Source organism: Balaenoptera acutorostrata, chromosome 4 (genome assembly GCF_949987535.1).
Source record: "Balaenoptera acutorostrata chromosome 4, mBalAcu1.1, whole genome shotgun sequence".
In the NCBI taxonomy this organism is placed as follows: domain Eukaryota; kingdom Metazoa; phylum Chordata; class Mammalia; order Artiodactyla; family Balaenopteridae; genus Balaenoptera; species Balaenoptera acutorostrata.
The window spans coordinates 126,169,618-126,192,898 of NC_080067.1; the positions used below are offsets into that span (position 1 = coordinate 126,169,618).

The 23,281-nt window shown below is 37.2% G+C and overlaps 1 protein-coding gene across 4 annotated transcripts; it reads left to right on the forward strand.

Annotated features, from left to right (window-relative positions):
- Positions 1-2,842: 2,842 nt before the first annotated feature.
- On the forward strand, positions 2,843-23,205 carry CHODL (chondrolectin). 4 transcript variants are annotated; one of them, XM_057545653.1, is made up of 7 exons: positions 2,843-3,306; positions 13,110-13,419; positions 13,496-13,716; positions 17,103-17,189; positions 19,064-19,166; positions 21,114-21,192; positions 21,786-21,890. In XM_057545653.1, the coding sequence occupies exons 1-7, from the start codon at positions 3,228-3,230 to the stop codon at positions 21,786-21,788; spliced, it is 882 nt and encodes a 293-aa protein (XP_057401636.1). In that variant the 5' UTR covers positions 2,843-3,227; the 3' UTR covers positions 21,789-21,890. The 4 variants fall into 4 exon arrangements, with proteins under 4 accessions (XP_057401636.1, XP_057401635.1, XP_057401637.1 ...); XM_057545652.1 differs by lacking the exon at positions 21,114-21,192 and having other exon boundaries at positions 21,786-23,205; XM_057545654.1 differs by lacking the exon at positions 21,114-21,192 and having other exon boundaries at positions 13,559-13,716; positions 21,786-23,205.
- The last annotated feature ends 76 nt before the right edge of the window (positions 23,206-23,281 follow it).

A 23,281-nucleotide genomic window follows, 5' to 3' on the forward strand; every position in this document is an offset into this window, starting at 1 on the left:
TGAGATTTCTTTGGGATCACTCTTGTTGAGATCACCTTTCTATTCTGGGCCTTGAAGAGTAATGTTTTAGGTTGTTGAATCAATGTTGAACTCCTTATTAGCCTAATCAGTTTGAAGTTCTCATTTTAATTTTTTTTTTTTATTTTAAACTGGGCAAAGAATCTTGACTTGCAACAGACCTCTCTCCTGATTTGCCAGTCACCAGTCACATGGTCTTGTCGCACCTTGGTTTCATGGACTCTGAAAGCCCAGCTCTACACGTGCACAAACATTCTTCCAATAACTTCAGGTTCTCTTGGTTACTTCTGTGGGAGCCCTCATCTCCTGATTGATCCAAAAGCAGTTAAACTTCTGGGACTAAAATATGTTTGCTATGAGAAAGTCATTTGTCTCCTGTGATACCTTGTGCATATTCACAGGAAAAAACAAAGTCATTTGTTTAAAAATTAACATTTGTTGCTTTCCCCTAACTTTCCATAACTTTGTATTTTTGAAAAGGAATTTTGCTGACAATTTTAAGTTTGTCTCCTACTATATGCTATATTAAAAAAAAAATTAAGATAGACACCCTCTGCCCCATGCTCTTCAAAGAGAATAGCAAGTACCACTAATATTCTATATTTATGACTACCCAAAATGTGCTCTATGAATTTAATGATGATCCATCCAGATGTTTTGTAGTGATGGAGAGACAAATAAAGAACCTGGTCTTGTCAGCTGGTCTCCTTAAAAGCATCATATCTGAAAACAGCCTTTAATGATTTGTTGTTCCGATAAGTCATACAGCTACCAGAATAACTGCTGAGTAGCCCTAATTAAGGGGTGTGGCCACCCTGAACTGATAAATGAATCATAGCCTAAAGATAAGAAACTATACTAGGAAGCCTGTGCAACCATATTGAGGGTATAGTTATTAATATAATTTGGATTTTCTGAAGTATGAAAACCATGGGGCTCCCCCTTGCCAATAATGGCTTCAAGGACTTGCCGGCTTTTTAGGCATTAGAGACATTTGGGGGTTTATCCATATGTGGAAAATTACACCCAGTGCTTCTATTGTAATCCACTGGCATTCCTTCCCAAACAGGGACCTTTCCATGATAGCTCTGAGCCACATGATTATCTGGGAGTAGGATGGCATGAAAGGAGCTCCCATTCAGAACCCTACCTAGTTCTTCAGGCACCTGGAGCCGTCATTCAGGTCATCAGCCAATGAGGATCATCACACTCAACCTGAAGGTGGCTAGAGAATTCCTGCAAAAATCCCTAATTCCTCATTCCTCCAGGCTAACCACCATACTCATTCCCACTTCTTCCACTATGGCCTTTATACACACAGTCATTATTACATGTTCTTCCTCCACACTGGACTCTGAAGGCACCTGGAACAACTTTCTGACCAGTCATACCCAGTGACACTCTTTGACATGGTTTACAGGGCTGAGCTTACATATACCTCCAATTGCTTTGAGGACTTACGTTTTTCATTTACCATTCAAGATCCCAGCAATACCTGTTTCTTTTGGACCTTTAGCTAGTGGAGAAACTCACAAAATCCATATCCTGTACATGATTTACCAATTGCCCATGGCCCTGGAATAAATTACCTTTAATAGTTGTATAAGGAAAATAAAGTAATAGGCAATATTATAATTATTTTGGAATTCTGCTTTCTTGAGTAGGGTGGATTTAATAATCCTTAATATCTTTCCAAGTGTTAAAATTTCTTATTCTATATGACTTGTCTTTACTATAGAAAGATTGACTTTTTTTCCCTAAGAAAACAGTCCAACAAGTGTTGAGTGTACTTGTGGCTTATGAAAACAAAAGACAGGGAGGTGCTGTAAGAACCGAAGGATTTCAAAATCATTAAAACCAAAGGATTTCATTTAACAGATCCTGGTGCATTTAAAGCAACGTAATGGCAAAATACCAGTTCTACTGAAGCCCATTATGAGAGCATTCTCAGGGTTCCTATCATGGACTAGATATAGATAAAACTCTCAGGAACTGTTTTTCAATACTCCAGGAAAACGCAGCATCCTTGCGTGGACTGTTATTACAATAAAGACCAAGTCATGTTATGGAAAAGTGCCTTTGTAGGTTTTAGAATGGTTTACTTCTGATGTAGACCCCAGGTCACTGATAGATGATTACAAAGAAATACATACCTTTATGTCCAGGAAATGCCCAAGTATTCAGAAAATTTATTTTATGTTGATGGTTTTCCCTAGAGCTACAAAGACTGAGATTGAAATCAGTTGGGAAAACTGTTGCAAATATTCTCTTTAATTTACTCCTTGGCAACTTAGTCAAACAGCCTGTTGGAAGTAATCTACTTGCAGAACCTAGGTGGAGAAAAACCTGCCACACTGTATAATTCACGGAGCATGTTTTGGCTCCCACTCCACCAATCCATTTTAAATAGTGGCTAGTGCCCTGCATCTAGCAATACATATGAGCAAGCAATTTAGCACAGAAAAAAAAAAAAAAAGGCCCCACAACTTGGCATCCCCGTGGACATTAATCTTTGAGAAAATCAAATGGATCCAACTTTCGCCAGAGTTTAATAGCAAAGCTGTCACATTTTATACAAATGAGTATCCAGTCGGCTAGCGAATGGAAACAGGAAACCAGGACGAGCGGAGGACAGGAGGTGGGGCCGCTGACCGGACTGTTTGCAAAGTGGCTGCAGTTTTTAGGGGAGGGGCCAGGATGCTCAGCATGACAGGAGAGACGAAGTAGTTAAAAATTATTACTCGCGAGGGGCTGGAACCTTGGGATGTGGGTATATAAGACGGCGCCTCCAGCGCAGAGCTGCTGCTTTGCTGCTGCGGGAGCCGCGACCAGAGGGGCGCATGGGCCCAGCCCCTCACTTGCCAGAGGCCGAGGAGAGGAGCCAAGGGCGCGGTGGGGTCCAAATAGGGGCTCCTGCCTCACCTCTGGGATAGACACGGGACCCCCTAACTTCTGTTGCCTCTCCCGAGACGCGCACCCGCAGGGTCGTGCGCTCTAGCCCGGCACACTCGCGCGCGGCACCAGCGCGCCCGGCGCCAGGTCTGGCCAGAGGCGATGCGTGCAGGGGGCCGGGCAGCCGGGTTCGGGCGGCCGGAGTAGGGCCCCGCGGGGAGGCAGGGAGGCAGCGGGGTTAGAGCCCCGGCTGCGCGGCGGGCAGAGGTCCCTTCGCTCCACGCCACACCTGCCGCCGCCGCCGCCGCCGCGCCGCGATGAGCCGCGTGGTCTCGCTGTTGCTGGGCGCCGCACTGCTCTGCGGCCACGGCGCCTTCTGCCGCCGGGTGGTCAGCGGTGAGTCCGGGGCCGTCCGCCGAGCGCACGAGCCGGGAGAGGGGGCGGCGGGGCGCGAGGGCGGTGCGGGCCGGCCTGTCCTGGGGTGGAGGCTCTCCGAGGGGTTGGAAACCCGTGCGGGGTAGGTAGGGGGCCGGAGGAGGCAGGGGGAAATTGATTGTATTCTGCTTTCTCCCCAGCCTCCCTAAACACAGAGAAAAGTTTAATTGTTTTGGAAGCGCCAGGTTCAGTAGCTGCGAAGCGAGCCCCGCTTCATCCTGAGCAGTACAGCGTTGTCTAGGACTAATGTCGACTTTCTTTGTAAGAGAGTTGACCGCAGGGCAGGGCTGGTACCTGTAGAAGGGGTGGGGTACGGCGCAGGCAGAGGGAGCCCAGAGACAGAGGAACCGCTGCAGAAATGCCACCCCCTGTCGACCTGGCTCGACTTCAGTCCTCGCCCGCACGGGGTTCCCTCCGATGATTTCCGAGACCAGACCTGTTCGCTGTGTGGGGCTCACGGACCCAGGGGCATGCAGCCTTTGTTCTCAGGAGGGCTGACAAAGACCAGGGGACTGGTCGTTGTGTGAGGACGCCCTTACACACCTCATTCCAAGCTGGGGACTTCTCAGAACATGAAGTCTGCTCGAGTTGGGTTGAGGTGTACATGGTCATCGATGCAGGTTTGTGCACACAGTAGGTGCCCAATTAGGTCGGTCGAGTCAGTGCAAGGGAAATGGATCGGAATTGGCAAGCTTCCCGGAGTTGGCTTTGATCTTTCTTTTCCTTCCACTTTCATTGTCCTATTGTTGAGCAATTCATGTCGCATTCATTCTCCCTTACTTTTGGGGAAGGTCTCTTAAAAAACATAAAGATTCTCAAAAGCCTAGGATGAATGAATAGGGCCTTACAGGAAAATTGAGCATAGCTATCCTTATTGAAATCTCTTGTGATGCTAATTAAAGTGTTGCAATAAATATTTGTTGAATGTATGTGGGCATGTGTTTTAAGTGTGGGAAGTTTTTTAACGTAAAAAGCCCGAGTTCCTTTTCACATTCATGGCATCTGTGTAACAGGTGTCACTAGAGGTAGAGGTAGATGACAGTTAGCAGCAACTTAATCAGTTGTGAAACTAGACCTTTAGAAACTGGCATATTAAGCTTAATCGTTACTGATCTTCCCTCAGCAATGTGATGTTCTACTGAATATAATCCTTCAATGTCTGGTTATCAATCACTCTCCACTAACTTTTTGGCCCTCAGGAGACCCTGGAATTAAATACATTGTGAAATGTCACTTGGAAGTGCGTGTTGCTTACATTTTTTTCAGGCTGTTATTAATATTCACTTATAAAATGAAAATTTTACGGTATCAAACAAGGAGGTTACAAAAGCCATAGCATTAGATCCCATTCCCCCTATTTTAGCTTAAAAATAAGTTCCCCATAAAACTCATCTGAATGTGTAAATTACATATCTGACTGCCCTTGTCTCTGTCAGATTTATTCTTGCAAATGAATTAACAGCAGAGATCAGGCTTTGAGCATAAGGTGTTTCTTAAACACATAGAAACACTTCGTTGACTTAAATAGTATCCACTAGGTATATTCTTATTGTATGCCTTAAACTTTGCAAAGGGATAAAAAGAATACGTAAAGTTAAAAAAAAAAAGAACTTAAAAAAATTGTTGATGAAAAGTTTATTTTGTGTTCTATTATTGCATAAATTGCTGCAAACCTTTTGCTCTGTTTTCCTATTAAGTATTTGTAGGCATCTTGTAGGTGCCATCTGGAAAATTTCTAATTAACTGAACATGATCTATTTGATTTAACATAAATGATGATGTTTACTTGATATTAAAACAGTTATGTTTTTCTTACGAATAATTTAATTGTCTTTGGCCTTACAAACTCACATTGAAATCTAACCATTAGAGATTGATTTGTGATTTTATCCTTTGAAGACTAATTTTTTACAATATGTATTTCAGCCATAATGGCATGAGTACAGAGGAGTCTAAAGCCTGACATTTTGGAAAAAGTAGGTCTAATGTCTCCCTGATTGATGTTAAGCTTTGAGAAGTACATAAACTTTTTCATGCCGTTAGGGACCATTTACCAGAATTCTACTCAGCTGTCTGTCAAGTGAAAAGCTCTTTGTGGCCATTATTAGGAACATACTTACAATATATGGAATACATTTTCTAATTATTGAATATCAGCACAACCATTTATAATTTCTATTCCGTGTACCAAAATAATTACTGCAGAGAAAAAGACAGGAACTCACAAAATAATGCTTTATCGAAATTCTCATTTTAGTACTTTATTCAATAAGATACTTTCTGATACTTTTAAATACACCACCCTTTTAAAAGTCGAGAGCATTATTTATAAATGAAGTGAAAATATTTAAATGAGAAATAACATTTCAAAAATCATCATAATCTGCTCCATAAGATTTAATAGCAGCTAGCAGTAATAGAAAAGTGTTTGTGTAGATTACTGGCTATGCTTATTTTGATTCATGGATATGCAATAAAAATATAAACTATAAGGATAATGATCAAAGATTTTTTAGTGAATTTGCGATTCTAACTTGAGAACTACTTTTAAGGTCTTGGACCTGTACTGATTTGTTGTACACACAGATGTGTAGAGGATATCTCTGGGGTCTGCCATCATTTAAATCTGTGAAGTGACTGGTGGGTAATGACACCTTCTTTAGAACAAAGGTAAGAGGACTTTACTTTTGGGGATAAGGATACATATGAAAAAGAAGAGTTCAAAATTCAGGTCTCTGAGATGGGAGGATATGTTTGAAGAGCACATGCATATTCTTAAGCATTTGAAGTGTTTTGAAGTAATGTGTGCGTGTTTGTTTTTACTTTCTCTTTTTAGTGTACACAGCAGTGATCCATCAACCTGTTTATGCTGCAGAAAGCATTAAGTGTATTTCATGGTACCTCCGCATTTCTGCAGAACACTTTAATATGTATTAATTTGAACATATTTAAATTGGCAAACATTTTATTTAGAAGACTGGGAGATTTAGACACTTCCGTTTTGATCATGCAAATGCCACAGAATATTGCAAAATCATGGGTGGTGACGAGTAACCTATAGATCAATATAATAGCAAGGGAGATACAAAAACTTTTTAAAATTAAAAAGAAAAAACTGCTGAGCGTATCCCAGCCTATGGTACTGTTTTCCATGACATCATCAAAAGCATAAAGTGATGATAGTGCAGTTTTCAGAGATGCAATTACTTTAAGTATCTCTTGGGCAAGAAAGGAACAAATTAATCTTATTACCAGTCATGTAATAAACTACACATTCACCATAGCCATTAATCCTTAATGGCTGTTTTTCATCATTTTATGGTTTTGTTTTTGTAATTCTTTTTCTGGAAGATGGCAATATCTGTTACATTAACATTAGAAAGGTGTTGTATAAAGGTGTCCAAAGTGGAAATTCAGCTGATGGTCTCACTAGCAGTTTTACTTTCTCCAACCCTCTCTCTTCTGTTAAGTACTTTGCACACAGGTGGACGGATGGACGCAAGATTGTTTCTTTCACTGTTTTAACATATTACTGATAATGTAACACAGCCTGACAATTTGACTAAACTTACACTCCTTGTAATTGGGAAAAAGTTCAGTTTGGACCTTGTTTGTTTTACTTGGAAACTAGAAGGGCTAGATAAAAAAAATCATTAAGGACATAAAGGGTCTGAAAATCTGAGATAGATGTTCCAATATGGATCCTGTGTCTAAATGTTCAGTAAAAGAAAATCTACATTCTGCTTAGAAACAACCCTCAATGTTAGCGCTCCGGTATCAATAATGGACCAATGCTGAACATGGTAGCATAGGTCATAGTAATAATGTACATATTAATCAATCCCTTTATTCATGAAATTCTTCACCTTAGAAAAATATATCTGAGACCTCCACGGAGGCAGCATAGAAATCTGGGGACATGTATGAACTGTGGAGCCAGTCTGCCTGGTTCTAAACCCTTTACCATTTATGAGCCATGTGAGTTGGGCAAATTATTTAACTTTTCTATGCCTCCCTTGCCTCATTTTTAAAATGGGATGAAAGCACCTTCATCACAGAGTTGTTGCAGGGTTAAAGGGGTTCAAACACAGTAGTGCAGGTTGTTTCATGGACACAGCTGCCCGCCAAGAAGCTGTGAGAGGGCGCTCAACGCGGCAGTCCTCGTGCCTGCAGCTGAGGCAACCTGGAGGAGAGCATAACTTTTTCAAGCTGAGCAGCCTGTATCACCAGGAGAGATCATCTTTCCTAATTTCCCCAAAGGTGTGGATTGTGCTAGCAGTGAGGCCCTGCACACTAAACTATTGATAAATGGCAGGCTTTTTTTTTTTTTTTTTTGGCCGTGCCACATGGCATGTGGGACTTAGTTCCCTGACCAGGGATTGAACCCGTGCCCCCTGCAGTGGAAGCGCGGAGTCTTAACCACTGGACAGCCAGGGAAGTCCCCTGTCAGGCTATTATTATTGTCATTATTTCTTTAAAACTCCTAACCACTCTCACTTTTTAGATGAGAAAACTAAGGTCAGGAAAGTTTAAATAATGTCCCCAACGTCCCCACAGTTCCAGTACAGTTCTGGGATTCCAAGCCAGCTCTTAGTGATTGAATGCTTCAATTCTTCACTCACACAGTTTACAATTTATCTACTTCGTTTACAATTTATTATCTAGATCTTGATTTTAAATACTGGATTAAAAAAATAAATTTCATCCCCTTCTCAGAAAGTTTGTGATATTTCCCAGGTGGGGATGTAGGGCTTGCAGATGCCACCATCATGCAAACAATGACCAAGACTACAGTTTTGGTTGTTTATCAATATAGGAAAACGGATTCCAGCACAATCTTAATAGTGCACTATGCATTAATTGCATTATAAAAGCTCCTGCAAAAATAAAGTTTATTATAACAGAACATTTTTATAATGAAAAAGTCTTAAAAAGTAGGTGTAATATTGAACACTGAAAGCAGAATACTTATGATTGAGAGCATTCCCTTTTTTAGTTTGAAAGTTTTACTACTGGAGGTCATGTCACATTGTATGTTGTAGTTGCAGCATATTTATTCCTTTGATTTTGAGTAGAGTAAGAAAGAATTATGAAAAACAAATTATTCTGTGGGATTCTAGTAAAATGTCCAAAGTCTGGTCAGTCTGGTTTGGGGAAGATTTATCATGTAGGTCCTCTTTTGCACAACTTGTTTTTTTCTTTGCAACTAAAGGTAGATCATAACTGAACAACAGGAATTCATAATAAATCTTCCATGTTTTTACTGAAAAATATGATATAAATTCAATGCTTATTTAATGTTGACAATATTATGATTCTAGTGTGAGGTATAAGAAAAATGTTATTACTTTCATAACTAAGTGAAGACTCAACTTCCAGAAAATTGATAAATATAAGCAAAACAAAACCAAGTCATAGATCCTTTCTATTCAGGAAGAAAAAAGTAAACTGCCATGACTTTATGAGTTTGGCCCTGCTTTTACATTGTTGCTAAAAGCATTGAAAACTCTGCCAATATTTAGCTCTAAAGGAATTTTCATGACTAAGAAAAAGGACAGAATTATCTATGCGTGGAAATAGTAGCAGAATCTTAGCTGTGATAATGATAGGAATGTTTATTTTAGCAGGCGATACTGAAAATTATCTCTAAATTAAAGTGCATGTGTATGTATGTAGTTGTGCGTAAGTGTGCATGTGTGTGCATGTGTGTGTGTATGTATGAAACCAGGAGGTGTAGAATCCTGGGTGAAAGGTCTTTCTTGCACATAAGCCAACAATCAAGGGAGGTTTCCCACTACAGGTGTTAGGTAACATTTAGTAAATTATTGTTAGACAGTATCAAGGTAGCCTTAGTGTGATAAAAGCTACTCTACGGTTATCTGAATATTTATCTGAATATTTTATGGGTGCTAGAATAGTAGATGGAAGACTAGCTTCCTACTGGTCAGAATAGTCGATGGAGGATTTTATCTGAATATAATATTTAAAAGTAAGAGAAAAGGAAATTCTCCATGTGATCTCACAGAATGAGAAAGGAGCTAATTATAAGGGTTCCCTAAGAAGATTAGCCTTTACCGAAGTGGGAAAGTTGCTTCGAGAAGATCCGTATTAATGGGACTTTTCTGGGAATTAGGGCAACATTTGTTTCCCAGCTGTTGGGAGTTCCACTGCTATTACAGCCAAGTGTGATCAGCTGAAATGGTGGTGAGCCGTTCAGTAGCTGCTGCTTCTGCTGATTTTGCTGCAACTTGGACCAAATTTGCACAATAAGGTGGAAATCAGTAGTAAAAGAGAACTGGATATGAAGAAATTCCCAGTGTCAGCTTTAACTGATTTTATATATAGATACTATAAAAACTACAGTGTATCTATAATTTCCTTAAACCTGCTTTGCTAGATCTGAACTGCTAGTGACTTTTCAGTTTAAAATTTGTGGTCACAGCTGGTATTCAATGAATGCACTTTGGAGTTAATATCTGTCTGTAGCTGGTAATTGGCCGCTGTCCTGATCCTCTGAGATCCCCCCTGCTATGCAACCACCACAGTCTCCATCCCCTCATCTAAGACCCCTGGACCACTCCATCATCCACAGCCAAAGAGAAGATGCCCGGCATAGACAGTGCCAAGGCTGGCTATTATCCAGGGCTTGTGCAGTATTAGTTCTTAATTATTTTAAATATAATCCCTGTCTATAGATTTTTCTTTAATTATTATTGTTATTATTATTTCTCTACAGACTAACATTTATCTACAGATTGACATTCCTAGTACCGAATAGTGGTATTAGGAATTTCTACAAGACACTTAAAGCTCTCTTATGTATTTAATTAGAAGTGCTATTTTAATTTTATAAATAAGGTAATTTTCATCATCATTCTTGTATTCTCACCATAAATAGTAAATCTGTGCTGCGTTTGTTTTTTAGTACGTCAAAGATAATGAGAAGAGACTTTTAGCATATATGTCATACCTAGGCATTTTCTGAACTTGTGCTGGCTTTGTTACATAAATAATTTTTACTCATTAAAACTTCTGGCTAATCTGTTTTTGTTTTTTTTTTTAATTTGGCTTCTTTCTATTATCTTGCAAAACAGTCTCATTGGACAACTTAATATTTCACAAGTGCTGGAATCAAATTGAAGTCTGAGAGTTCTTGGAGTAAAAAACTGAACAAACTGAAAACTCAAGGGAATGTAGTCCAGATGTATTTTGAGACTTAGAAATATGAAAAAGATGTAGAAGATAAAAATGGAAACAGAGCTTGCTTTAAAAATACAGGCATAGAAATCACTAGGCTTAATGGCATTGCTAGAGTATTGCCAGGAACAACCATTTTAAACAATGAAGACATCACAAACCCTAATAATAAATTAGGAGAAATTAAAAAAAAAAAATAATTGTATTAGGATCAACCATTGGGACTTCCATGGTCATCTCTCCAGGATTATTTGTTTCAGGCTGATTTGTCCTCTTGACGTCTCTTTAATTCCAGTTTCCCCGTGGTCATTCATACAAGCCTGTTATTTTTCATTAACAATTAGTTGGGGCAGTCTCTTAATTTGTTCTTATTATTCAGTGTGTTGCTCCTGGGTCCAGATCACAGTTAATGAGACAAAGAGGACAACCGGCTGTCTTGCTTGCATTGCTGGAACTGCTATGTTATTAGTTGGCTGTTCTCAGCAGTGTCAACGTATTGAATGCCTATTACTCAAACACTGTTGTGAGGTTAACGGCCTTCCACTGGCTTCTGCTTCCTCCTGCCTCTAAGTGTCATCACAGGTCATTAATTGCTGATTCTGGGGGAGAATGGATGTGATACCGACGCTGGCTCAGCGTGATGTACTGTAATTAAGAGTACAAAGCTTGAATGCTTTACTTTTTTTGCCAATGTTTAAATATAATATACCCGCCAGCCCTCCACTACTGTCAAATTTTCTTGATCGGCTACAAAATTAAATACATAGTGAAAAAAGCCTTCAATCCCAACAAGAATTGTAAGCAGTGAACCTATGCCTTGATTTCTTAGCATGAATGAATTTGCCTTAATTTTACATAAAATACTAGATAGTCTATTTTCCAAGGTCAAACCTCAAGCTGAAATCAGAGAGGCTAAAAGGGTAGTGGAAGCTGTGGACAGCAGGCTGGGGTTAGTGACAGAGAGGGATCCATGGCAGGTTTTAAAGTTGACAGCAGAGATCAGAGGTGAACCAAGGAAGCTAATGAAAAACAAAACAAAACAGCGTGACTGTTCTGGAGATTGCGTCTATAATCTTGGCATACATATTTGGTGGTAAAAAGAGGCAGGTGTAAATGGTGGAACAATAGGAATTCCACTGCTAAATCCTGTACACTGTAATATCCCTGTTATATATATGGCTGTATTATGACCCAATATGATCATTCATATTTGTAGTTATGTCACTAAGTAATTAGGAATATTCATTGTGCTCAATTCCTAGAGGTATGTGAAATTCAATTTTAAGAGCTCTTTTAAGTCAAACTTTCATTGCCTATGTATTTAAGTCTTCACTGATGTAGACTGAGCAGAAGTATAGTGATGTCACAGCAATGAAGCTTGATAATAAAAGCTAATATTTCATTAAGAGGTCTCAAGAATTATTTTAAGCTTCACTTGTGGTTCCATTTAATATCTTGACACAAGTTTATATTCTCTATATAGTGACTTCTAAAATCATTAATAGATATCAGGATAGATGGTTAAACTGAGTCCTGTAACTTATAAAAACCTTTAAAATACCAGTGAAAATAAAAATTACATTTTCAATTTCACCTCCAAATTCTGAGTATTCTATAAGTACTCTAGAAGATTAACCTGTCACTTCTAATACAATATTATATTAATAAATTGGTTTTTAAAAATTTATTTATTTTTGGCTGTGTTGGGTCTTCGTTGCTGCGTGTGGGCTTTCTCTAGTTGCTGCGAGCGGGGACTACTTTTTGTTGCAGTGCACGGGCTTCTCATTGTGGTGGCTTCTCTTGTTGTGGAGCACGGGCTCTAGGCGTGTGGGCTTCAGTAGTTGTGGCACGTGGCCTCAGTAGTTGTGGCACACGGGCTTAGTTGCTCCACAGCACATGGGATCTTCCTGGACCAGGGCTCAAACCTGTGTCCCCAGCATTGACAGGCAGATTCTTAACTACTGCACCACCAGGGAAGTCCCCAATAAATTGTTTATTATTAACATTACCTTCATTCTGACTTCTATTAACTTTCAATTTTAATGTATTTGCTCTCAGATATATACAATAAAAACAAATATTTACACCTTAAATTTGCCACTTTATTTAAATTTCAATTATTTAAATGTATTCACTTCATGATACCTTATGTAAATTTGCTTTTTTTGCTTGTTTTTAATAATTCCTTTATGAATTATGATTCTTATTTCATAATTTTGACCTTTTAGCTTCCTTTACTGTGTATACCTGACATTTTTTTTTAGCTACTTTCACTCGCTATGGTGTCAGTTGACAAAATCTAAGCCAGGAGACTTATGACTTCTCTGTACAAAAATTTCCTTGATATACTGTGTTTAAAAGTTTATGTTACAAGTTTATTAGGGAATCAATTTGCTTTTGTAAATTGAAATAAGAATCTAGAAAATAAACTTTATGCAATGGTTCAGTGGAAGAAGCATTCTTGGCAGATTGTTTCTGTTTTGATTGGTTCTTTCATTTTAATTTGTAGTAAGTAGCATTATGAATATAGCTCAGATAATCAATACATGGGCATCTTTTTTGTTCAGGCCAAAAGGTATGTTTTGCTGATTTCAAACATCCCTGCTACAAGATGGCCTACTTCCACGAGCTATCCAGCCGAGTGAGCTTTCAGGAGGCACGCCTGGCTTGTGAGAGCGAAGGGGGAGTCCTTCTCAGCCTTGAGAATGAAGCAGAACAGAAGTTAATAGAAAGCATGTTGCAAAACCTGACAAAGCCAGGAACCGGGATTTCTGATGGTGATTTCTGGATAGGGCTTTGGAGAAATGGAGAGGGGCAAACATCTGGTGCCTGCCCAGATCTCTACCAGTGGTCCGATGGAAGCAGTTCCCAGTACCGGTGAGTAGGGCTCCTGAGGAGGCAAAGGGGGGTACTCAGAGGGCAAAGGACAAAGGGAGATTTCTGTTATCTGTAGAGGATATCAGAATGGAACAGGCGAAGTCACTGAGATGTGTTCCTGCTGCTCTGTGCTTGGCAGAAACTGGTATACTGATGAACCTTCCTGTGGAAGTGAAAAGTGTGTTGTGATGTATCATCAGCCAACAGCCAATCCTGGCCTTGGGGGTCCCTACCTTTACCAGTGGAATGACGACAGGTGCAACATGAAGCACAATTACATCTGCAAGTATGAACCAGGTAGGAAGCATTGTAAGTCCGTAGGAGCAGATTTTGTGCATATTTGCTTATATTAAGTGTTATCTTTAACCTTCACTACCTTTGGCTCATTTTGGTTTTCTGCTGTGAAACATGGAATTACTTTGCAGTTTGATGACAAAGTATTGAAGCACACTAGGCTATAAAGCAAACTGCCCTATGAGTTAAATAGAAGGGAGCAACTAGAAACATGCAGAGGGGTTTTTTAAGGGAAAATAATTATTTCTAATATTAAGGCCAAACTGTGTTTTTGTAAACAGATTTTATGAAGAATAAATATCTATTTAAAAATATTTCAAAATTTAGTATAGTGTGTGTGAAGTATATATAAGACAACAAAGCACCTGTAGGTTTACACATCTGATCAGTAGTTCTTTAGATTTTCTGGTGAATTTAAGGGAAGCAAGCAACATTCTCCTGGGGCATTAGCTTATCATTTCATGACGTGATACTCGGTTTGTGCTCCTCAGTGAAAGTCAGGAAGTCAGAGAACCGTGGCGCAGAAAAGTAGGGGCGTGTGTCGCGTTCTCCGCGTGATCCTAATTCTTTGGAACATGCCTCTGCAGTTCGCTTTTGTTTGAAGTCTCCAACTTCTTGCCTTATGGAGCACGTGGGAAGATCGCATTGACCTGAGCTACAGTAGTGTGGTTTCCTGCTGAAATAGTACATTTGAGTTACTTTGACTAGAACAACTCAACTGAATTGATATCTGACCAAAAGAGAGACTAATCAGGACGATGTAAACTCATCGTTTTGATCATCAAAGAAAGTCAAATTCGATATTTAGGCTATGAGGATTTTTTTTTTTTTTTTTTTTTTTGCTGTTTTCCTCTTCTCAGTGTTTGGAAGTTTCATTTGAACTCTTCCAAGGGCCGTCTGCTTGACCTCATAACATGTGTTCGTGGAAGGCAATTACAATCAAGTACTGCTATTTCCATTATTCTGTTGAAATTACGTGAGTCTTCTTTTTCTCGTGAGACTGTAAAGCACAAGGGATTATTTGGATTAGATTTACCCTTCTCTTATATTTATTCTGTTTTTGAGTGTATTAGCCTACTTTATTTATCCCTGGTGAGTTTAGTCTTTAAACCTCTTGGTTGCTAAATGCATCATTACCCTCCTAGAAGCTTTTGCAAAGCTATATCTGTTACACACTTAGGTTCTTTGCCTTAATTTTTTTCCTAGAAAAATATGAAGTTGAAATTCTTTGATATTTTAAATTTGTGACACTGTGTGCTTGAAACTATTAAATGAAACAAAGTATATTACAGCGTATTCTTAATACAATACTATCTTCATTCTTTGAGCTTTTAGGTGACCCTTTGTATTTTATTTTATTTTATATCATATTTACCACATTATTCAGGTCACTATTCCCCAGAATACTCTTGTTTTGTATTAGGTAGTCTAGGTTTATATTACTCATGGAAGAACATTTTAGACATAAAATTTTTAGTTTTTCATTTATCTTCTATAGTCTACCTAAATCTTCAAATACCTATAGTTTTTTAACAAGATTCTTTCATGTATTTTTTGTTTTTGAAGCACATGTACACTTCTACCGTGTAAAAGTACTTAGAATTATTAATATATAGAATTTTTCTACTTTGTTTTACTTTAAATATTTTCATTTTTATATATTTTCTATGTAGTTAACCTTCTTTCCTTGAGCTTAGTGTCTTATTTATGAAGGATGTTGGTTTGATTAAATTCCTTGCTTGTATAGTCAGTGCTTTTTTGATGGTAAGTAGTTAACTTTTTAGTGGTGAGGGGATTGGAGGATCAAGTAGTGAGACTAATTACAATTTACAAATTATAACACTGATTATTTTGAACTTTATTCTCCAACTATACCAACAGTACTATGTGAACTTAGTCTCCACCTTCTGTTCCTGCATACCGTCTAATAGCATGACTACTGATATCCAAAGTGGTAAAAAATTAACCTATCTATACAGAAACTGAATAATTCACTTCTGAGTTTTCTCACTTTCTTCTCCACCCTTTTTTTTTTTTTCGTTACTGTTCTGTGTGTTGAATATCTATTCTTTGGGTCTATCAATGTTATCCAAAGACATTTTAAGGGGATACTTCTGAATCTGATTTTTATATTTATTAAAGTTACATTAGGTACTCTTGCTCTTAGACATTAAAAATAGTATGTAGGAGATTATGTTTCTAAAAATTTTGTTACTTAATCAGCAGTTGCATTAAAGTTTGTTAAAATATTTTAAAGATAACCAGTTCTATGTTGATAAATTGCATAATATCTGTATTATTTGTTCAGCAAATACCAGTTGAGCACCTAGGGGCATAGAGTGCCTAAATTCTGTGTGGGATAGGACTGTGTCGGGCAAAGTATCAGGGTAATATACGTGTATAAGAATAACAAATATTATTATAGGATGGTGTATGATTACGCTTCTAATGAATAGAGACTATGTGGCCAAATTAGAGTAAACATGACATTAAAATGATTTAATATTCTAAAACTAATGTAAGATGCTGCATGTGTTTTTTTCTTTTCCATTAATTGACAAAAATGAACAGAGAATTATATTTTTGGAACAAATGAAAACAAATTTACAGGTTATTTTCTTAGTAATTCAATTTATTTTCTCTGAACTATTAATTTAATGAATAGTGCCCTAGGGGAAAAAAAATTAGGCAAGAGAGCAGTACCAGATCATTGTAAGAAATTTCAACAGTTTTCAAGTGTGTGGCAATTGAAGAAATCTTGCCTCATAAAACCAGGGAAAGAAACAAATTGCAAGCCTTAATTTATGATTATTTTTTAAAGAAGTAGACACTATTGGAAAGCAAATCTAAGGATGACATTGTTTGTAGGGGGCAGAAATGTGCTTTAGAACATTTTTACTTGAATCATCAATTCCAGGTGCAATCCATATGCAGTTATCTGCTGCTTATTATTGTGAGGAGAAATCTAAATTATACACCAGTAATAGTATAGAAATAATCCTGCTGGTCTTTGAATCGCAGTTAGTGTCTCATGTTATGGCCACCAATTCTTGCCTATCTTTTCCTACTTTTGTACCTCCTTTGTCATTATTACCTGTAGTAGGTTATCATCAGCATAGATGCTCTGGATTGCTAAATGCAGTTTGGGGTTACAGGGGTTCACCCAGTGGATCCAAGTTGCAGAGACTCACCAGATCTTTATTCAGAGATAATTAAATGTTGACTTTATAGTTAGATCATTTCATATAAATTTAAATTCAAAGTAGAATTAGCTGGAAGTTTTTCAGAAATCAATGTTTATTTTGTTTTATAATAAACTTCTATTTTCATCCGCATTTGCATTTGTCTTGTTTATCATTATGTATAACAACTGTACTTATTATTTACAGAGATTAATCCAACAGCTCCGGTAGAAAAGACTTATTTTACAAATCAACCTGGAGACACTCATGAAAACGTGGTTGTTACTGAGGCAGGTAATTAGTTCACATGTCTCTAACTCACCTATCAAGAGAAGAAAATATACTTTTACACTTTGCTTCGCGTTGGCCCCAACTTTTCTTGTTGCTTGGTGAAATAGTGCACTAAATATAGGCCTATGGAAATTTACTTTAGGACTAGGTTAGAACAAATGATGCTAAGCTAGTTTTGAATAGAAAAACCTATTTTGTTTTCTTTCTATTTTCACTTAAGTGGATGTCTCTAGTACTAAACTAAGTATATCCTACGCCAAAACCTGGATCCACAAGGATCTTCCCCAGTATGTAGGTGTTATGATGTAAATGGGTGTATTCAGTGGCCTGTAAACAGTTGGGTACTGTTAAATGTTTAGGGATTGGCTGGGGTAGGCTGGGCTTAAAAAAGCCTTATTTGTAGACTTTGAGTTTTCTGTGGTGTGGATACTCCCACCCTGGCCAGTTTCACACTACCAAGTGACATCACTGAAGAGCAGGTTGGGTAGTAGGCGTCCAATGAGCTTTCAACTCAGCGTCTCCAGCACACCACTGTCTGCAAAAGACACAAAATGCAATCCCAGTGCAAATCTCATGTTAGTCAAAAACTGCTCTTAGGATCCTTTAGGGTCTTGTTTTAGCACGGCCCTATGCCAGTTGGACAGGAATATTTATTTATACTAGTTACTTTGTAAAGATTGAGCCAAAGACCCAAAGTCTCAAAATCTTTCCACAGGTGATGCAAAATCCATGAAAGAGTAGGAAATACTTTCTTTTTTCTTTGCTCTTATATGTAAAGGATCATGATGGTCTTTTGAAAAGGAAAGGAAATGTGTCTTGAATCCTTAAAATGCTTGCAGTCACCTTGACAGGCTCAAGAGTGGATGAAAACATGGCAGATTATCCCCCAAATACTCCATCACTGGACCTCAGTTAATTTTTCTTCTCTTAACAAAGGAAATGATGTGCAGTTAAATGGAGAGTTTGATCTAAGTCCTGCCACTTTGACCAGAATTATTTAGATTAATTATGATGATGGCTTTCAATTTGCTGGCTCAATGCATAGTTTTCCAATTTGCTTTTCTTGTATGGACATGATATTAAACTTTAGCCCTTTTCACTTTCAGGTGTCTGATTTTAAAACCATTCAGAACATGTAAATCTAATTAAAGAGATCAGTAAATAATTACATTAGGAATATTTACCCTCCTATGACATTGAAAAATTGTTTAATAAAGTCATTTTAAGCTGTAGGGGACATCAGTGTGGCGCTTGTTTATTTTACCAAGAAAACCTAACATTATCAAATGTGATGGAACAGGATTAAAAGATGATTCATTTTAGAATTTAACGAAGATCAAGTGTTTATGCCTCTGTAGTCTTATGTCTCTAGGTTATGACTCTATCATCATTTAATATTTACATATTTTGGTTTAATCTCAGAGAGTCATGCATATCATCATGGCACTGGGCTTATTAGTTAGGATAATTACATATCCAATAAATCAACAATTATTTTAATCATGATTATTCTTTAATAATCAGTACTTGTTTCTCAAAGTAATAACTGAGAAGCATTAATGAAACGAGACAACTAAGATTATTAATATGTTGTGAAAACCAGTCCCTATCTTAATTGAAGATTTAATAATAGTTTTGGAAATATGGACATTTAAGTGGCGCATGGCAAACATGCAGTATATTTTGTTTTTAATTTCTAATAAAACATGAATATATTATTTCATTAGATTATTCAGTATTCTGGGAAGAATGTTACTTGGAATCTGATTGATAATAATTATACTTTGCCTTAACTTTTTGGAAAGTTTTTATACAACTCTAATGTCAGAATCCTGCCTCAACTATCTCTTTACGTTAAGACTGTTTTACTTTTGTAGGACTAATTCCCAATCTAATCTATGTTGTTATACCAACGATCCCATTGCTCTTACTGATACTGGTTGCTTTCGGAACCTGCTGTTTCCAGATGCTGCATAAAAGGTAAATAACTCATATATGCAGAGACAACTTGAAAAGCTTTAAATAGGTTTTCAGGACTCTTTAAAAATTTAGCATAAAATTGTATTTTTAAGTTGCCTTAAGAAAGTTCTGATTTTCATCTCTGTCAGTTCATATCCAGTATATATAATCTAATAAAATATACCTTGATTATAGGATTATGAATTGTCTCATTTAATCCTCACAAGCCATATGAAGTAGGTATCCTTCTGTTTCTGTTTTTCAGTTGAGAAGATGGTGGCTTAGATGAGTCTCACAGTTTGCCTTGGGTCTCATAGCTAATGTGTGTGATAGACCTGAAATATGAATGCTTATAAGCTCACAACATATGCAACTATATTACACTGTCTCTTTTTATTAACTATAAGCATTAATGCTAAACCTTTCAATCCTGACCTCAAGTTGTACGAAAGACTTGATTTTTGTAAGTGAACTTTGTAGTACCTTTTCAAAGTTTCAAGTCACAGCCTTCTGTTTTATTTCCAAAGGATCTTTTAAGTATAAGAACTATAGTATAATGGTAAAAATGGGTTACTTTTTAGTAGGCATCTTGAAATAAAGTGATATGTCTTAACAGCAAGATTCTTGAGAGTATTCTTTTATATCTGTTTACGCATACACTTGAGTTACAGGTGAAATTTTTTCATATGTGTCAGTTTGGCAATTAAACTAAAACATTAATGTATGAAATATAAATATGTATCAGAGGAAAAAGGAAAAGATGTGGATTTTAATTAGTGTGTGCTTGCTAGAATAAATTAGACATCTTTGTCAAAGTGTTTTAAATAAAAACTGGTTAAGAGAATGCTTCCTTCAGGGAAGGAACTGCAAATAAGTCATTTTTCTCTTTTGACTTTACTTCATCTTCTTCTTTTCCTGAAATGAACCCTAAAGAATTGCTAAGTAAAAAATCCCCAGAAAAAAGAATTAAATAGATATAAACTCTAAATGGTTCACATTAATTTTTTTTTTTCTTAAAATTTATTTATTTATTTTATTTATGGCTGTGTTGGGTCTTTGTTTCTGTGCGAGGGCTTTCTCTAGTTGCGGCAAGTGGGGGCCACTCTTCATCGCGGTGCGCGGGCCTCTCACTATCGCGGCCTCTCTTGTTGCGGAGCACAGGCTCCAGACGCGCAGGCTCAGTAATTGTGGTTCACGGGCCGAGTTGCTCCGCGGCATGTGGGATCTTCCCAGACCAGGGCTCGAACCCGTGTCCCCTGCATTGGCAGGCAGATTCTCAACCACTGCGCCACCAGGGAAGCCCCCACATAAATTTTTTAAAGAATCCAACCTGTTATTTACTGGCTGTTTAAAGAAGACATTTTGAATAATGATAAATAAAGCCTGGCAAATTAATATTACCTATTGTGACATATTTTGTCCTCTTGACTTTCATATATATGTATATATATATATATATATATCAAACACACTTAAAATTATTTTTCAATATTTTATGCAGAATAAAGACAATAGTAAATATCTAATTTCTACCCTTAATTCCTAAGACTATAGATGGAAAGAAAATTTATGATTATGAAAACAATGAAATAGAGCAAGGATTTGACATAAATCCCCCCATAACCCAGCCAAACTGTTACAGAAGAGCTGTAAATAACAAATCAGTGTGAAAAAAAGGATTTGAAAAAAATTATGTAGACCTTCTCATTTCTAAAATTAACATTACTGAAGTGCCAGTTTTTGGAGTTTTCTCTGAAGTTCGTTTTCCTTCTTCCAAATAGTGTGTTGTTGTGGAGATTCTGCTCATTCTCAAGTCTTCCAGGTTTTTATACTTTGAAGACCTGTGGAGTTTTCACTTGTTTGAAATTCTCAGAGTGAGAAAATAAATCAACATAGACTACCTCTGAAATTAAGCTGTTAGCGCTTAATTCATTCTCTCTTAGATCCTCCCCTTTTCCTTTCTTCCAGGAAAGCAAGGAGAAACTTCATCAAAGACTCAACTCCATTGTCATCTGAATGCCTTGCAGAAAGTTTAAATTCCAATCTGGTACACATGATGGCTTCTATCATTCCATGTCATGTTCAAAATAAGAAGTCTTGTTTCCTTAACTCATAATAACTCTTAAATAAAACAAATACTAATGCTACACAAAAGCCACATTAATAACTTAACCACCCTTTTGTTTTAACCATTTAGGAAACTTTCATGTTTTTCATAGACTTTGCTTGGCTTATTTTCCATTCATGTTAGATGACTTCATAGATAGAGATGTATTGATCTTACTTAACTGGGTACAAATCTCTAAAACATATCATTTAGATATAGTAATTTATTAGTAACAAATTCACAGTTAAATTGAAGTCAGTTAAGTAATATTATAAAATTGTATGGCTCAGGCTTGTTTAGGAAGACTTCATTTCTTTCTTTGAAGGAATTCTGCAATGTCTGATAGACAGACTGATTACCATCTTCACATACTGGATTAATCTAGAATTTTTTGTAGGAATGACAAAGTATGCTGGTGAGAGAAGAAAGACGCTTTCATAATAAGGGTCTGACATATCTCCAGTTGAACCAAGACATGCCTAGTTTGATAAGAAGTCTCAGACATTGAACTTATTACTTCTTCTGTTTTTCAGTAAAGGAAGAACAAAAACTAGCCCACACCAGTCCACACTGTGGATTTCAAAAAGCACCAGGAAAGAAAGTGGCATGGAAGTATAATAATTCATTGACTTGGCTCCAGAAAAGAAAATAGAGTTTTGTAATTCTGGATCTGTATAAGGAATGGCATCAGAACCTTAGCTTGGAATGGCTTGAAATCTCAAAGGATGTACAAAATGAACTGTAAGCTCCCCCTTGAGGCAAATATTAAAATAATTTTTATATGTTTATTATTTCATTTATAAAATAACGCTGTGCTAATAATGGAGTGAGACATGCTTATTTTGCTAAAGGATGCACTGAAACTTCAAGTAAATGGGATGGACCATGCAGATTAAATTGCTATGAACACATCAGAGAAGTATGTGCATTGGAAGCAGTTATTTTTGTCTCTTTACCTTTCATAAGTTGTAATCTAGTTAATGTAATGTAAATTGCATTGAAATTTACAGTGTGCAAAATATTTTTCCTTTACATAAGTGTTAGATAAAAATGGACTGTTCTTGTATTTATTTTTACAGTGTTTCATTTTTCAATACATGCTGTTTTGATTAAAGAAATGTATCACTCTTGTCAACTGAATTCACACACACATAAATATATTACCATAGAAAAAGTTCCTTTTCTAGAAATGGCTCATCTTCTTTTAGTTTCTCTGCTTTGGGTCAGAGTATGTTTAGGAAATCTCTTCAGAAATAAGAAGTTATTTCATTAACCATGGTATAAATCTAGTCAAATATTTTACTTGGAGGCAAGAATTGTCTAATTTCAGTTGTGCAAGACATGTGCCTTACAATTATTTTGCATTTAAAATTCAACAGGTTTTGTAATAACTTTGTTAATAGCTGTATAAACAGTAATATACTCAATCTAGAGCAACAAAAGTGGCATACACGATATAAATCATAGATCTTCACGTGTTGCCTATGTAACCACAAGTAGCTCTCTGAGGGTTCTGGAATCGATTTGGCCCCTACCTTGCCAACAAAGCAAAGATGGTTGTTTGGGGTCTGGGATTGACCCTGGAGGCCGATACCTACAGAGTTTGCCTAAGGTTTTTCCTAGCTCCGTTTAGCCTCTGTCAGCACATAAGGCGGTTTTACAGTTGGGACTAGTTGAGTGGTCACCACTAGTGTGCAGTTAAGCACAGCACACTGACATTTCCGCAAGGAAAGAAACTGAATTAGTATAAAAATGGGTTGGAGGGCATCAATGATCACGTGTTCATTGTCCATGTTTGGCTGAGAGAGTAAACTGGGGTGCCTCTGTCCTACCTTCTGGTTTCTTCAATGCTTGTGGCTCCTTCTTCTCTAGAGAGAGTTGTAACTATCTGGTCTTCAAATGTCTCTGTGCTCCTTTTAACCAAATAAAAAGTTCTTGTTTCTGAAGAATGATCATTGGTGTTGTCTCAATATCTTAAGTGAACAAAGTACAGATATGCTTGCAATAATATAGGGGAACAAATGACTGT